Below are 14,434 nucleotides of genomic sequence, written 5' to 3'. Positions count from 1 at the left end.
GACTATTGGAAAAGGGCGCTTTGGACTCTGGTGTGTCTCTATGTAAAAAGGTAAGTCTCGATCTGTGTAAGACTCCAAGAAATTCCCTAGATCTGACAGTAAAGTACCATTGCAGTTCCAAACATTGCAGGTTAGGGTCTTTGTGCTCTATATCTCATAGATGCCACCCCCCTATGTAGGGGAGCCACCAGATGCCCATCGGGGACCTGTCAAGAGTCACCCCTCATGAACTACTGCCCACTTCGCTCCTTGCGGGCGACATCTCACTGCTGTATGAGGGTACGCCTCTCCTACACCTCTAGGGGTGTAAAGGTCCTCATCTAAGTAGATCTCTAGAAGGCTGATCGTATAGACAATGCCCAGTCCTGAGCGTCTCTGAAGTGAATGATGAGAGGCTGCTCTTGGTTGGGGTCCCATCCTATGCGCCATAGGCCCCCTCGATCCCATGCTCCTGAACTCCCAGGGTGGAAGTGATGAAGCCGATCGCATCATCCATGGGGGTGGTAGCTGTGCGAGGAATGCCACATACTCTGACATTGAGAGTCTTACTAGCTCTCTGCTGCTCCTCCAAAATGGTGGCTGGAACGGTGCCCTTCGCAGGCTCCCGTTTTGTGTCACCATGGCTGCCACCATCTTACAGAGCTGTGATATCTTCTGGCTTAAGCTATGGATGAGATCATCCTGCTCTGCCTCTTGCATGCGAAGGCAGTGTATGTCCATGAGAAGATGGTCCCAAGAGTCCGATGGGATTGTGTGACCATGAAGTGGTATGGATATGGCGTGAACAGGGGCTGGATGGAGGTGAGGGGGTGATAAGGGGACCTCTGGAGTATGGGCGTGGTGAGACTGACTGAGGGGAAAGGTGGCTGACTAAGGGGTGGTAAGGGGACCTTTGGAGTATGGGCGTGGTGAGACTGACTAAGGAGGGGAAAGGTGGCTGGCTGAGGGGTAAGGGTGATAGAAAAGAGGCACACTATGGTGGGGCATAGCTCGGGCTCGGAAGAGCTGCCCCTAGTCCAAGCAATAATGATGATGATGCTGCAGAATCTGGCACTTCCCTTGATACAGTCACACACGAAGATAGTGGTGCTGTCACCTCCAAGGGTGGTGTAGAGGATGTCGGTGGTGATAAAGGTGATGCTGAGGATGATGATGATGATGTAGGGGCTGATGTATAGGCTGATGTGGAGTTTGAAGCTGCTTGGGCAGAGGCTTTGTTTGCTGTCTTCTATGTAGCAGTGCTATCAACCTGTAGGCCACTGTGGTGAATTATTTCTGTTGCTTCTCCTCCTCCTGGAGTTTCTCTTTCTCCTTATTCCCTTTATGCCCTTTCGCCATTTCCCCTTCTCCTATTCCCTTTTCCCTTTTTTTGCTTGCAGAGAATATATATTTCTTTTGGGATTCCTTTAGATTGAACGAAGTCAAGGAGTATGGATTTTTTAGAACTTGTTTATCTGACTCATCGTTACATTACTATCAAGGTTTTGAAATCTGGTATCTTACAGCTTGAGTTAAACCTGGAACGATTGCGGGTAGCAGTCGACGATTTGCTGGTCAAATTGACAAGATGTTTCAAGCATCAGAAACAACAAACCATTTTTCTCATCAACAATTATGATATGGTGCTTGCAGTCTTCAAGGTTACACCCGTCCCTGTTAATCTTGGTGCTGATAGATCAAGATTCTCTGTGAAAGTTGATTGTGCGTACCTTGTTCCTGATCTTGCTCAATGTAACTTGTATGTATTGCAAGTCACATTTCCTGCTAAGTCTATTTTTAAAAATGTGTTATAACACAAATGTGATCAGGAAGCTGGAATTGAAGGGGGAAAGACGCAACAGCAGTTTGAGGAGTTGCTAAAAAGCACTTCCACAGTGTTTGTGGTAATGTTTTCTTTGTTCCATTGTAATTTGTGTGGATCCAACGTAGGGAACGTGCTTGTTAGTGATGCAAATTGATCTTGGAGTGCTTTTGGTTGGACACGGTAAGTTTATGTCAGAGTATCTCCCAAGTTGCAGCCTGTTGATATTTGCGATAATTCTTTCTTCTTAAGGTGGTGCATTGCCCTATCAGCTATCGGTCCTAAGATTTTTAAAGTAGAAATGCTTGTTTGGAAGAGACCAAATTGAAGTACTCGTCTTCACAGGCAGTTGTGGTCTGATAAAGAGAATGTGAAGTCAATTTATTAGCCTTTTCTTTTAGTGCCAGTCTTCATCACAGCTGAGTCTGCCCTTCATCTTTGGAGTGTGTCTGGTTGCATCAGTAGCCAAAAAATTTCCAGTGGACAGATTGTACAGCCGATATCCTTTCGACTCCACACTGTATCCTATGACAGTGCACTCCCAACTTCTTGTTTTGAGTTTTGTTCTCCCATTGTCTGGAACATGAGCTAGCATTCAGAACCAAGAACCTTCAAATGCTTGTCCAAGGGCTTTTTACTTGAATAGGAATCATGTGGAGTCTTTTCTTTTAATGTCTTTGTCGAACTTGAATCAGGTGGGTACACTGCACCTGCTCACCTATGAGGCCCCCATTAGCCACAAGCAATAGGTCAGATGATAATTTGATGCATATGCATCATGTATTCAGCCAGATGACATGATATCAAGATGTACCCATGTGGCTGGTTTCAAGTGAGCTGCTGTCATGACGATTTGATGTCATGGACAACAAGTGCTGAAGTGGCAGCCACACAATTGGCTGATTTTGAAGTACAATGGTAGGCCACAATGTAATCTGCTGACATGGCAATCAAGCCGCATGTCACAATCAGACCATGTGGCAGTTTGGTCTGTTACAGGTCATTTTCAGCTGTAGGCTGGTTGGCCTACATTGGCCCTGCCATGTAGGCGGGTTTTTCAAGGGCACTTGCCTGCTGGGTGCCTAAAGGATCCTTTAATAAAGCAATCTTCAAATCCTACTACTTACATGCTCAAGTTAAAGACGATTTATCCACCCTTCAATGACAGACTCAACCATCCATCACTCAAATGGATAGGCTGATAATTGGGCAACAAGCATTGCTTCCCACATTGCTGTTTATAGCTGACATAATGATATGGAGTATAGGTGCTGACATCGCACCTGACAGGCAATGTGGCACCAGGGTTGTCTGAAATTTTGACATGGCATCCGTATAGTCAATGATGATGTGGATTACCTGGCAATCAATGGATGAGGCAAACTGCACCTTGCAGTCAGACCATGCGGCAGTCAAGCAAGTTGGTTGGCCGGTGTTGACTTGGTAGGTTGGCATGCAGCAGAGCTGCCTCTAGATGTGTTACTTGGCCATTTTTTGGGCCAGATTTGGGTCTAAAAAAGGCAAGGATTTCATTGTCCATCACACCTCCGGTCTTAGGAGGGTTAGAGGCTAATGACATCCAGTGGAAATGAGAGCGCTTCTCCCTCAGATTGTGTCGAAGTGAGCTTCTATTTCAGCCTGCATTGCGCAGCATCTATACAGATCTACTCTCTCTCTCTCTCTCTCTCTCTCTCTCTCTCTCTCTCTCTCTTTTCTCACCTATCTTTGAGTTTAAGATTGCTTCCACTATTGTGCACATGTACATGGAAAATTCTCAGAGAGGCAAGTGAGTTCACGTAAGAAGACGTTCAAGGAAGATATCTGGAAGAAGCTTCTAAGGGCGGTCAAGACTTCTAGATCATCCACCTACACTACAACTCATCGGTGCTTGAAGGGATGATCCCATCAGCCAAGCATTGAAGACTGCATAGCACAAGCATAGCTTGCTATCTAGAGGAGAGATCTACAGCAAAGAGGAAATATACTTTCAGTTTGATGTGTTTTTTGGAAAGTAAGTTCTCAGTTCTAAGGTCTGAGACCGTCAGGAAGAAAAGACAGCTGAGGTGGCAGCAACAAAATATATTCCCATTCCAAAGGTTGGGGAGGGAAAGCTTGATGGACCTAACTACCCAGTATGGAAGATTAAGGATTAATAATCCATTTACTTCATGGAGACTAGGTGAGAAATGGTAGCTTTGCAAAGCCCCAACAGGGCTAGGCACTACAATAGTACCTTCAAATAGCTTGTTGCAGGCGTGGGAGGAGCAGACACATTTGCATTGCTCACCGAGATGACAGGATAATGTAATTCCATTGATTCACATGGCTCCTAACACCCATGATGCATGGGTCGTTCTCGAGGATCTGTATGAGACCATAACTCATTGAGGGTACTTAAACTCCAGTACCAACTGTATTCAGTCAACATTGGAGAGAATAATGGCATAGCAGAGTTTCCACAAAGATAAAGGGCAAATGTTGTCCTCCATTTAATTAACTTGAATATTTGTGGTGGCGTGTTTACCCTGTCACTTAGAGAACAAGTATACTTCCTGAATTTCATTGATGACGTACCTGCAAGAAGATCTGAGTTAACTTCTGGAAAAAGAAATTCAAGCCATTTGATAAATTCAATGAATAGCTGGCTATGGTGGAAACTGAAACTGGAAAGAAACTGAAGATAATGAGCACAAATAAAGGGGAATTTTGGTACAAGGCCCTTTGTCAAAAGCATTTAAAGCCCTTTGTGTATGCATACCTTAAGGAATTTTTCATACAGTATATTACAACACATTCTATACAGTACTGTACACGTACTGAAGTCGTTTTTTTTTGGGGAGGGGTGAGTGTTTTGTAGCGGTGCACTTATTTATTGATGATGGTGATTAATCATTGCATTCTATGGACTATGTTAGAATTATTATTATAATCTAGCAGTGACCAATGTAATGTAATAAGTAGGCTAGGGGCACTTTTTCCTCCTTAGAGGTTTTTCCCCCTAGTTCCCCCCTAACCACAGTTAGTTCACTAACTACGGTTAGCGAAGGATAAGGTTTTGTCACTTAGACAAAACCTTCCCCACTTCTTGTATTCAGTCACTTCTTCTATTGCAAGCACTACGTTCAGCTCTCTTGCTCTCACACTCTCTTCTCTAACATTTGGTATCAAAGCTATGGCAACGTAATGACACTTCAGAGGCATGATATGGTTGATGCATTACCTCCTTTGGATCGCCTCCTCCTCATGCATGTGAAGGTTGCATTCTTGGCAAAATGCATAGGCTTCCCTTCAAGAAGGATGGTGCAGTGAAAGCTATAAGAAAATTGCAGCTTATTCACAGTGATGTCTGCGATCCCATGAGGACACCTGCTTTTGGGAGTTATCTCTATTTTGTTACATTCATAGATGACTTTACCAACTACACTTGGGTCTATGGTCTCAAGGCAAAATCAGAAGTGTTTATGCATTTCAAACACTTTGTGGCTATGGTTGAGAATGAGACAGGACTCAAGGTGCAGACACTTCGCACAGATCGAGGGGGGGAATATATGTCTCATGAATTTGAGACATTTCTGAAAGAAAAAGGCATTATGCATCAACTTACAGTGAGGCTTACACCTCAACAGAATGGCAAAGCTAAGCGGAAGAATCGCACTACCATGGAAATGGATAGATGCATGATTACTAGTAAGAAGTTGCCTCACAGCATGTGTGCCAACTATATTTTAAATCGCGCTCCTACAAAGGCTTTGAAGACAATCACTCCCTATGAGGCATGGCATGGGAGAGCCGTCAGTGGACCACTTCAGAGTTTTTGATTATGTAGCATATGCCCACGTGCCTGTGGAGTTCAGACACAAGTTGTCAGATAAGGCACTAAAATGCATTTTTATGGGATATAGTTCACAAAGCAAAGGCTATCGTCTCTACAATCCTGCTATGCGCAAGATTTCTGTTAGTAGAGATGTTATATTCTCTACAAATTCTACATACACATGCTGAATTTCAGATTCCGGCCTCTTCAGATGATGTGTTTGAGGGGATGCTTCCTATAGCATTTGGTTCCCCCGCTGAAACTCAGAATTTACAGTAACCTCTGCCAGCTCCACAAGTACAGATTCAGCCCCCAGCTGAATTGGTACAACCTCAGGGTGTGGATAAAGTTGTCAGGCAAGAAATTCAAGAGATACACACAGCCAAAACAGTCCCACATTGGTTGCTTCAGACTCTGAAGGAGAGTAGGCTTGAAGCTCCATTGCTTGGCAGAAATCGTAGTGCAGTAAGGCACATGGAGGGAGCTCATTCAGTTGAATCAGCTTATGCAGGTACTGTTCTTGATGAGAAGGAGCTTGAGACATTTGAAGAAGCAAAAAATGATGTGCATTGGATGAATGCCATGCACGATGAGTTGCAGTCCATTCATAAAAATCAGACTTGGGTGTTGTGGATTTGCCACTAGGTAAGAATGCCATAGGTACACGGTGGGTTTTCAAAGTCCAAAGAAAGCCAGATGGGTCCGTTGATCGGTACAAGGCAAGGCTGGTTGCAAAAGGATATGCTCAGAAAAAAGGCATAGATTATGAGGAGACTTTTGCTCCTACATCCAGGATGACCACCATCAGGTCAGTTATAGCCATGGCTGCAAATTTTGAATGGAATGTTCATCAGTTGGACATTAGAACAGCTTTCCTTAATGGAGACTTGTTGGAAGAGGTTTATGTCAAACAACCTCCGGGCTTTGAAATTTCAGGAAATGCACTTCAGGTATGCAAGCTGAATAAAGCTTTGTATGGGCTGAAACAAGCCCCACGTGCATGGTATGCCAAAATTGATGCCTTTCTAACCAGCAAGGGGCTGCACAATAGTCCAACTAAGAGCACCCTCTACATCAAGAAGGATGGGGGGGATATTTTGGTCATCATTCTTTATGTAGATGACATGCTACTCACCGGATCAAATGAGGAAGTAATTGCAGATTTCAAAGTCCAATTAAAAGCTACATTTGATATGTCAGACTTAGGCTTGTTACATTTCTTTTTGGGGATCCAGTTTATTCAAGAGAAACGTGGCATTGTTATGACTCAGTCCAAGTATGTTCAAAAGCTCTCGGATAGATTCAACATGCATGATTGCAAGCCTATGTCCACTCCCATGGAGCCGGGGCTGAAGCTTACAATGCATGATGCAGGTGAATCAATTGATGTCACACTCTATAGTCAAGCTATTGGATGCCTCATTTATCTATGCAATACACGACCTGATATTCAGTTTTCAGTTTCTCAGGTGAGCAGGTATATGCACAGCCCAAAGATTATGCATTGGCAGGCTATAAAACGCATCTTCCGTTACTTGCAAGGTACAAAGTCTTTTGGCTTGATGTTTCCCAGGGAGGGTGACTTGCAGATGCATGATTACAATGACTCTAATTGGGCTGGAGACTATGATACTAGGCAGTCCACCAGTGGGAATTGTTTCTTTCTAGGATATGCTTGCATATTTTGGCTGTGCAAGAAATAGTCTACAGTGGCTACCTCCTCATGTGAAGCTGAGTACAGGGCAGGTTTCACAGCGACAGTTGAATGTGTTTGGCTGCGTCGTTTATTTGTTGATCTTCATCTTTCATTGGAGGGTCCTTCTTTGATTCTCACTGATAGTCAGAGTGCTATAGTAGTGGCAAAGAATCATGTGTTTCATGCTCGCACGAAACACATTGAGGTTTACCATCACTATGTCAGAGAGAAGTTGCATGCAGGAGAGATCAGTATGATCTATGTGTCAACACATGACAATGTTGCAGACATCTTCACCAAAGCACTTCCACGTGAAAAGTTTGAGGCATTTCGCAGTGCCTTGAACTTATCTCCTTTTGGTGATTGATCATTTCCTTGTACATGACATTGGCACTACAAGGGGGTGTTAGAATTATTATTATAATTTAGCAGTGACCAATGTAATGTAATAAGTAGGCTAGGGGCACTTTTTCCTCCTTAGAGGTTTTTCCCCCTAACCACAGTTAGTTCACTAACTACGGTTAGTGAAGGATAAGGTTTTGTCACTTAGACAAAACCTTTCCCACTTCTTGTATTCAGTCACTTCTTCTATTGCAAGCACTACGTTTAGCTCTCTTGCTCTCACACTCTCTTCTCTAACAGATTATAGTATACTGCACTATGTTGTGCTTTTAGAGGATGAGTTTGGAATTGTTCCTAGATTCATCTAGGTATATATAGTATATTGTCCTTCTCCCCTCTCTCTGTCCCCCTCCTCCCTCTTTCCCATTCCTTACTCTTTTTTTGGAAAAAAATAATAATAGTTTACAAAGCTGGCGTACCTTACGTACATTGAAATTTATTCCATATGGCACAACGTACCAGTACCCCAGCTGTGCGTATGGTACATCTTATCTAAATGCTATATGCATGTTCCAAATGAACACATGACAGATTTTGATGCAAGAGTTAAAAGTGTACGTTAGTACATTGTGGAGTCGAAAGGATACTAACTCTACAATCCCTGCTCCCATCGTAGACATTGTAGCTAGCAAACACTTGTTCAACAGCACAACATCAAGAAAGACTTGAAGCCCTAGTTGAAGCACGTGCTCTCACGGAGAGAGACTACAAGGAAGAAGAGGAAAGGAAAAAAGAAATAAAGAAAGAAAGAAATTAAAAGTCTTCAAAAGATCGAACGGTTTATGAGACTGAAAGAACCAGATACAATGAGCTAGATGGGTAGAGCCTCTAAGCAGACATCAGCACTTGAGACAAATACAACATAATAATAGAACGGTAATACATAAAGATATATGAGCCCATGGAGAGGATAGAAGCTGTGGTGTGGCATCACTACGATGATCCTCTGGAAGTTGGCGGAGGGGTCAAGCCCAAGGGGGAGCCCGGTGGTGTACGGGGCTGCAATGGCATAAAACTTGTGATAGAGCGCTGGCAATGGTCAATGTGTGTACTCTGAAGTTTTTCTTTCCAGATTGTGATTGGCCCACTATGGTCTCCTAGTTGATGGCCCTACATCGCACAAGTGCCACTGTCACCCTAGTCTGGAGATTGTGTCTCCAGTCTAGTGAAATGGAGGGAAGATCCCCAAGCCTAATATATGCATCAACCCGTTGAGTCTGGTTGTACACCCTGATCTCGCCTATGGGTCAAGCAGATGCTCTCTGTGTCAGACGGCATCATAACTGAAAGTCACCAGGCATCTCTAATCTGGGTAATAAAAATTGCAGGGGGGCTCGAAACCATCCCTAAAGAGACAATGGTAATGACCTCGGATCGCATAGTACACATGGCATTTAAATGTGAAACGCTCCTTTGACTTGAGCTCATGTCGATCACTTGAGGTACATATGCGGCCCACTCTAGTTATGCCCTCAACTTACCCATTCTCAATGCATAGTCGGTGCGACTAGACACAGAACTGCTCAATCGATATTCTCAATGAATGGGGGAGGTGGATCCATGAATAGCTTGGTGGGTCAACGAAGCCTCCTCTGAAATCCGTAAGAAGTGGTCTCTGTAAAAGCTGAGCTTCACAAGAAGCTTGTTGGGTGCCAGCCAGGTTCTAAATATATGTATTGTAAGATATCCTCCCAAATAACCTGGTTGACCTCATGATGGGTGAGCGGGACTAAAGGGCCCTTAACACTTTACTGAAAGGGGGTTAATCTGTCCATGTGAAGCCCCATACTTTCGAACCATATGCATGTAAGTATGTACTAACACCTCTAATCGCCCTCAGCTACTAAAGTCATGGATTATTGGTGAATCTGAAACTTTTCCTCTTGAGCCAAATCTGTCTGTGATACCTCGAACCCTCAACAAGGAGTGTCATACATACCCGTTGGGGGGACCAAGGAGTCAAAGAGAAAAGACTTAGTTCGGGGATCTTGGAAATGAGGGTGAAAGCATTGTTGCTTGAGTCTAGCAAGTGTGGCGTATGCCCTGCTCAATCGGGCTTGCATCGCTGGTGGCATTATGAAATTAGATTAGAGAAAAAAATAGCACCCAAGCATGTATAGGATGTGTCGACCTCCATCGGTAACTATCTAGTGTGAATTGCTCTCTGTGCATGGTTGCTAAAGATCATGACTTGGGTTTTAGCAAGGTTGACCTTCAAGTCATGTGTCTTGCAGAAGGTATGAAGTGCATCCAAGTGTCACTGGTGTTGGGTGTTGGAAGCAATGGAAGCACAATGGAGAAAAACGAGATGTTGTAATAGATTGCTACAAAACTGAAGTGTGAAGGCTCAAGGGAGAGCCAACATAACAAAACCCTAGGGCTAACTACCCTAACTGGACTAAGTGTCCTAACTGACCTAGATGGTACATAAACTAACTGTACCAATAGTCCTAAGTGACTATGACTAGGCCTACGAGGCTCATACCAAGGTATAAGTGGCATCTATGGATAGCCCATGAGATGGCCTACAAACCCCTCTCCATGGTATGGGCTGAAGTATCTTGGACATGGCTCAAGATACCTAAATATCTAGTGTCATGGTTGCACATGTTCGTCCCGTAGGATATAGCAACCTATGAGTGTACAGAGTACAACAAATCAAGTTACAAAAGGTACTAAGTTTAAAGCTTGCCGAAAAGCCTCAAACCTAGATCGAGGTAGAGCCTTTGTAAATAGATCTGCCAAGTTGTCTTCAGGGGGAATATAAGACAACTCAATATCACTTGCTGATAATCGCTCTCTGACATAGTGATAGTGAACCTCAATGTGCTTTGTGTGAGCATGGAAAACTGGATTCCGTGCGACAGCCAAAGCACTCTAACTATCAGTGAAGATGACGGTAGGAGCATTCTGACATGCACAAAGATCTACAAGTAGCTTGCGAAGCCAAACACACTCCACTGTAGCTGTAAAATCCACTCTGTACTCAGCTTCACAACTAGAAGTAGCAATTGTACTTTGCTTCTTGCTTAACCAAGAAACACATGAAGTACCAAGCATAAAACAGTTGCCACTATATGACACACGAGTGTCAGAACAACCAGCCCCAATCACTATCAATGAATCCATGCATGACAAGTGAAGTATTAGCCCCATAAAGAAGCCCTAAATGCTTGCAACCAACCTCAATGTAGTAGCAAAGCCTTGATATGAATCAGGCAACCCATCAAGGGTATTAGAAACCAGCTGAGAATCAGGCATAATCTCATCAATGTTGGCCAACTACTCTTTCAAATCCTTCACATTAGTGAGATAGGCATCCATGTTACCACCCTCATCAAGCTTTGAATCTTTCAATTGCCTACGGAGATAGGCAACCCTCGCCTCATTCCGCACCTGATACAAAGATGCAGGCTGATCGCATGCTTACTTAGCTGTCTTGCAAGACCGAATATGAGGGATAATAACATCTTTCACTGAAAGAGCAATCAAGGCATGTGCTTCTTCTCGTGTCAGAATGAGATCTTTCGTGACAAAATTGCTTGGAAAGGTCTCAAACACCCGTGGGAGTGTGAAAACCAGCAAGACCAGCAAGAATGAGGGCTCCAGAGGCTGCCAAATAGCTCACACTAATACGGACGGGGGGGGGGGGTGAATACATGTCGAAGGAGTTTGCTGTTTTTTTAACTTCCCGTGGCAATAATCATCGATGCACAATGCCTTGTACTCCTCAATAGAATCCCATGGCTGAGAAGAATAGATCAACGATGAAAATGGCCAGATGCATGTTGAAAGGCAAACATTTGCCTAATAAGTTGTGGTTGGATGTGGTCATGTGTGCAAATTACATCTTGAATAGATATCCTACAAAGGCGTTGCAGACTATCACACCTTATGAGGCTTGGACGGGTCGTAAGCCTTGCATTTCGCACATGAGGACTTTTTGATGCTTAGCTTATGCTCATGTGCCTTCACAGAGACGCACTAAGTTGGATGATAAAGCTATTAAATGCATTTTTCTTGGGTATAGTACAGTGAGCAGGGGCTATAAGCTATATCAGCCCTGCATAGGCAAGTGTTTTGTCAGTCGGGATGTTGTGTTTGATTAATCTTCCACTATGCCTTATCTGGACTGTCAAAAACAGCCCGTTGTTGATGCCCTAGACATATTTGACAGCTTGATGCCTTTGTTTCCATCCGATGCTCGGGATGATGTTCCATTTGAGGTTGTCCCTCCTCATCTGTTGGTCATTTACAGCCACGTGTGCATGCAGAAATTCAGCCTGATATGCCTATCATTGATCAGGATCATTTGCACCGGGCTCTTGACCAGGAAAGAGCAGAAATTCAGGAGCCTAAAAAGGTACCCCGTTGGCTCCTTGACACGCTAAAAGACAGCAGACAAGACACTCCTCTACCAGCCCGTACGAGAGCAGCTGTCCGGAAAGAGCATGCTAGTTTTGTTGCTTATGCTTTGGTTGATACAGCATGCAATGAAGAGCCATTATGTCATCAAGTTGCCTTTCAGAATGATTGTTGGATGAAGGCCATGCAACCTGAATTGGATTCTATCCATTAGAATGACACTTGGGAGTTGTGTGATTTGCCTTATGGCAAGAATGCCATTGGAACAAAGTGGGTTTACAAGATCAAGCGGAAAGCTGATGGTTCAGTGGGCCATTACAAAGCCCGTCTTGTTGCTAAGGGCTACGCTCAGAAGCATGGCATTGACTTTGAGGAGACTTTTGCTCCCACTTCCAGGATTACTACCATTCGCATTGTTATTGCCTTGCTGCCCACTTTCATTGGCAGATACATCAGCTTGATATTAAGACAGCTTTCCTTGAATTGGATTCTATCCATCAGAATGGCACTTGGGAGTTGTGTGATTTGCCTTATGGCAAGAATGCCATTGGAACAAAGTGGGTTTACAAGATCAAACGGAAAGCTGATGGTTCAGTGGACCGTTACAAAGCCCGTCTTGTTGCTAAGGGCTACGCTCAGCAGCATGGCATTGACTTTGAGGAGACTTTTGCTCCCACTTCCAGGATTACTACCATTCGCATTGTTATTGCCTTTGCTGCCCACTTTCATTGGCAGATACATCAGCTTGATATTAAGACAGCTTTCCTTCACGGGCATTTGCAGGAAAAGGTCTATGTTTCCCAACCTCCTGGCTTTGAGGTTGAAGGTTCTGAAAGCAAGGTATGCCGCTTGAAAAAGGCCCTCTATGGATTGAAACAGGAACCTCGGGCTTGGTATTCGAGAATTCATTCTCATTTGCTCACACTTGGCTTTCAGAACAGCCCTACAGAGGCTACCCTTTACATCCGCAAGCGTGGGACAGATTTGCTGATTTTAGTCCTTTATGTGGATGACATGCTTGTAACTGGGACACATGCTTAGCAAATTGCAGATTTTAAAGTTGATTTGCAGCAGACATTTGCTATGTCTGATCTTGGTCTTCTGCACTACTATCTGGGCATTCAATTTGCTGGCAGTGAGGGGTACATTTTGATGTCACAGTCCAAGTACATTGGACAGCTTTTGCAGAATTTTCAGTTTGAGGATTGCAAGCCATTATCCACACCATTAGAGACTGGTTTTCACTTCTCTTCTGAGGATGGCAGCGGTACATGTGATGTCACTGTCTATCAGCAGGCAGTTGGTTGTTTGATTTACCTATGCCATACAAGACCTGATCTACAGTATGCTCTCTCACAGTTGAGTAGATATATGCACAGCCCATCTATGCACCATTGGCATGCCGTGAAGCGTGTTTTCAGATATGTTGAAGGCACTCAGCATTTAGGCCTTCTTTATGGGGCTGATACTTCACTTGTCATGCATGGATTCACTAATAGTGATTGGGCTGGTTGTTCTAACACTCATGTGTCACATAGTGGCAACTGTTTTATGCTTGGTACTTCATGTGTTTCTTGGTTCAGCAAGAAGCAGAGTACAGTTGCAACTTCTAGCTGTGAAGCTGAGTACACAGCGGCTTTTACAGCTACAGTGGAGTGTGTTTGGCTTTGGAAGCTACTTGCAAATCTTTGTGCATGTTAGACTGCTCCTACCGTCATCTTCATTGATAGTCAGAGTGCTTTGGCTGTCGCACGGAATCCAGTTTTCCATGCTTGCACAAAGCACATTGAGGTTCACTATCGCTATGCCAGAGAGCGATTATCAACAAGTGATATTGAGTTGTCTTATGTTCCCAGTGAAGACAACTTGGCAAATCTTTTTATGAAGACTCTACCTCGACCTAAGTTTGAGGCTTTTCGAGAAGCTTTAAACTAAGTATCTTTTGTAACTTGATCTGTTGTACTCTGTACTTCAGCCCATACCATGGAGGGGGGTTTGTAGGCTATCTCATGGGCTATCCATAGATGCCACTTATACCTTGGTATGAGTCTTGTAGGCCTAGTTATAGTCAGTTAGGACTATTGGTACAGTTAGTTTATGTACCATCTAGGTCAGCTAAGACACTTAGTCCAGTTAGGGAAGGTAGCCCTAGGGTTTTGTTATGTTGGCTCTCCCTTGAGCCTCCACACTTCAAATTTGTAACAATCTATTACAGCATCTCCTTTTCTCCATTGTGCTTCCATTTTTTGGCTTCCATTGCTTTCAACACCCAACAACTGGAGACCCTCTAGTGAGGATGAGAGTATGACTACATCGTCTGCATATGGGAGGATCTGAATCAAGGAGCCAGCGAGAG

At 43.9% G+C, this 14,434-nt stretch overlaps 1 protein-coding gene across 2 annotated transcripts in view; it reads left to right on the top strand.

Moving 5' to 3' along the window:
- The window catches only part of POK (Vps52 / Sac2 family), a 140,480-nt gene that overhangs the window by 110,584 nt on the left and 15,462 nt on the right, over positions 1-14,434 (top strand). For both annotated transcript variants that reach the window (XM_087387184.1, XM_087387183.1), the window contains exons 17-18: positions 1,506-1,640; positions 1,809-1,883. In XM_087387184.1, the coding sequence (XP_087243310.1) occupies positions 1,506-1,640; positions 1,809-1,883 (210 nt within the window). The remainder of the gene's footprint in view (positions 1-1,505; positions 1,641-1,808; positions 1,884-14,434) is intronic.

This window comes from Dipteris shenzhenensis, chromosome 16 (assembly GCF_047967505.1).
Source record: "Dipteris shenzhenensis isolate YYH24624 ecotype China chromosome 16, Dip_SZ_1.0, whole genome shotgun sequence".
NCBI classification, from domain to species: domain Eukaryota; kingdom Viridiplantae; phylum Streptophyta; class Polypodiopsida; order Gleicheniales; family Dipteridaceae; genus Dipteris; species Dipteris shenzhenensis.
Note: the sequence above shows the minus strand (reverse complement) of the source record. Positions and strands in the feature narration are given on the sequence as shown.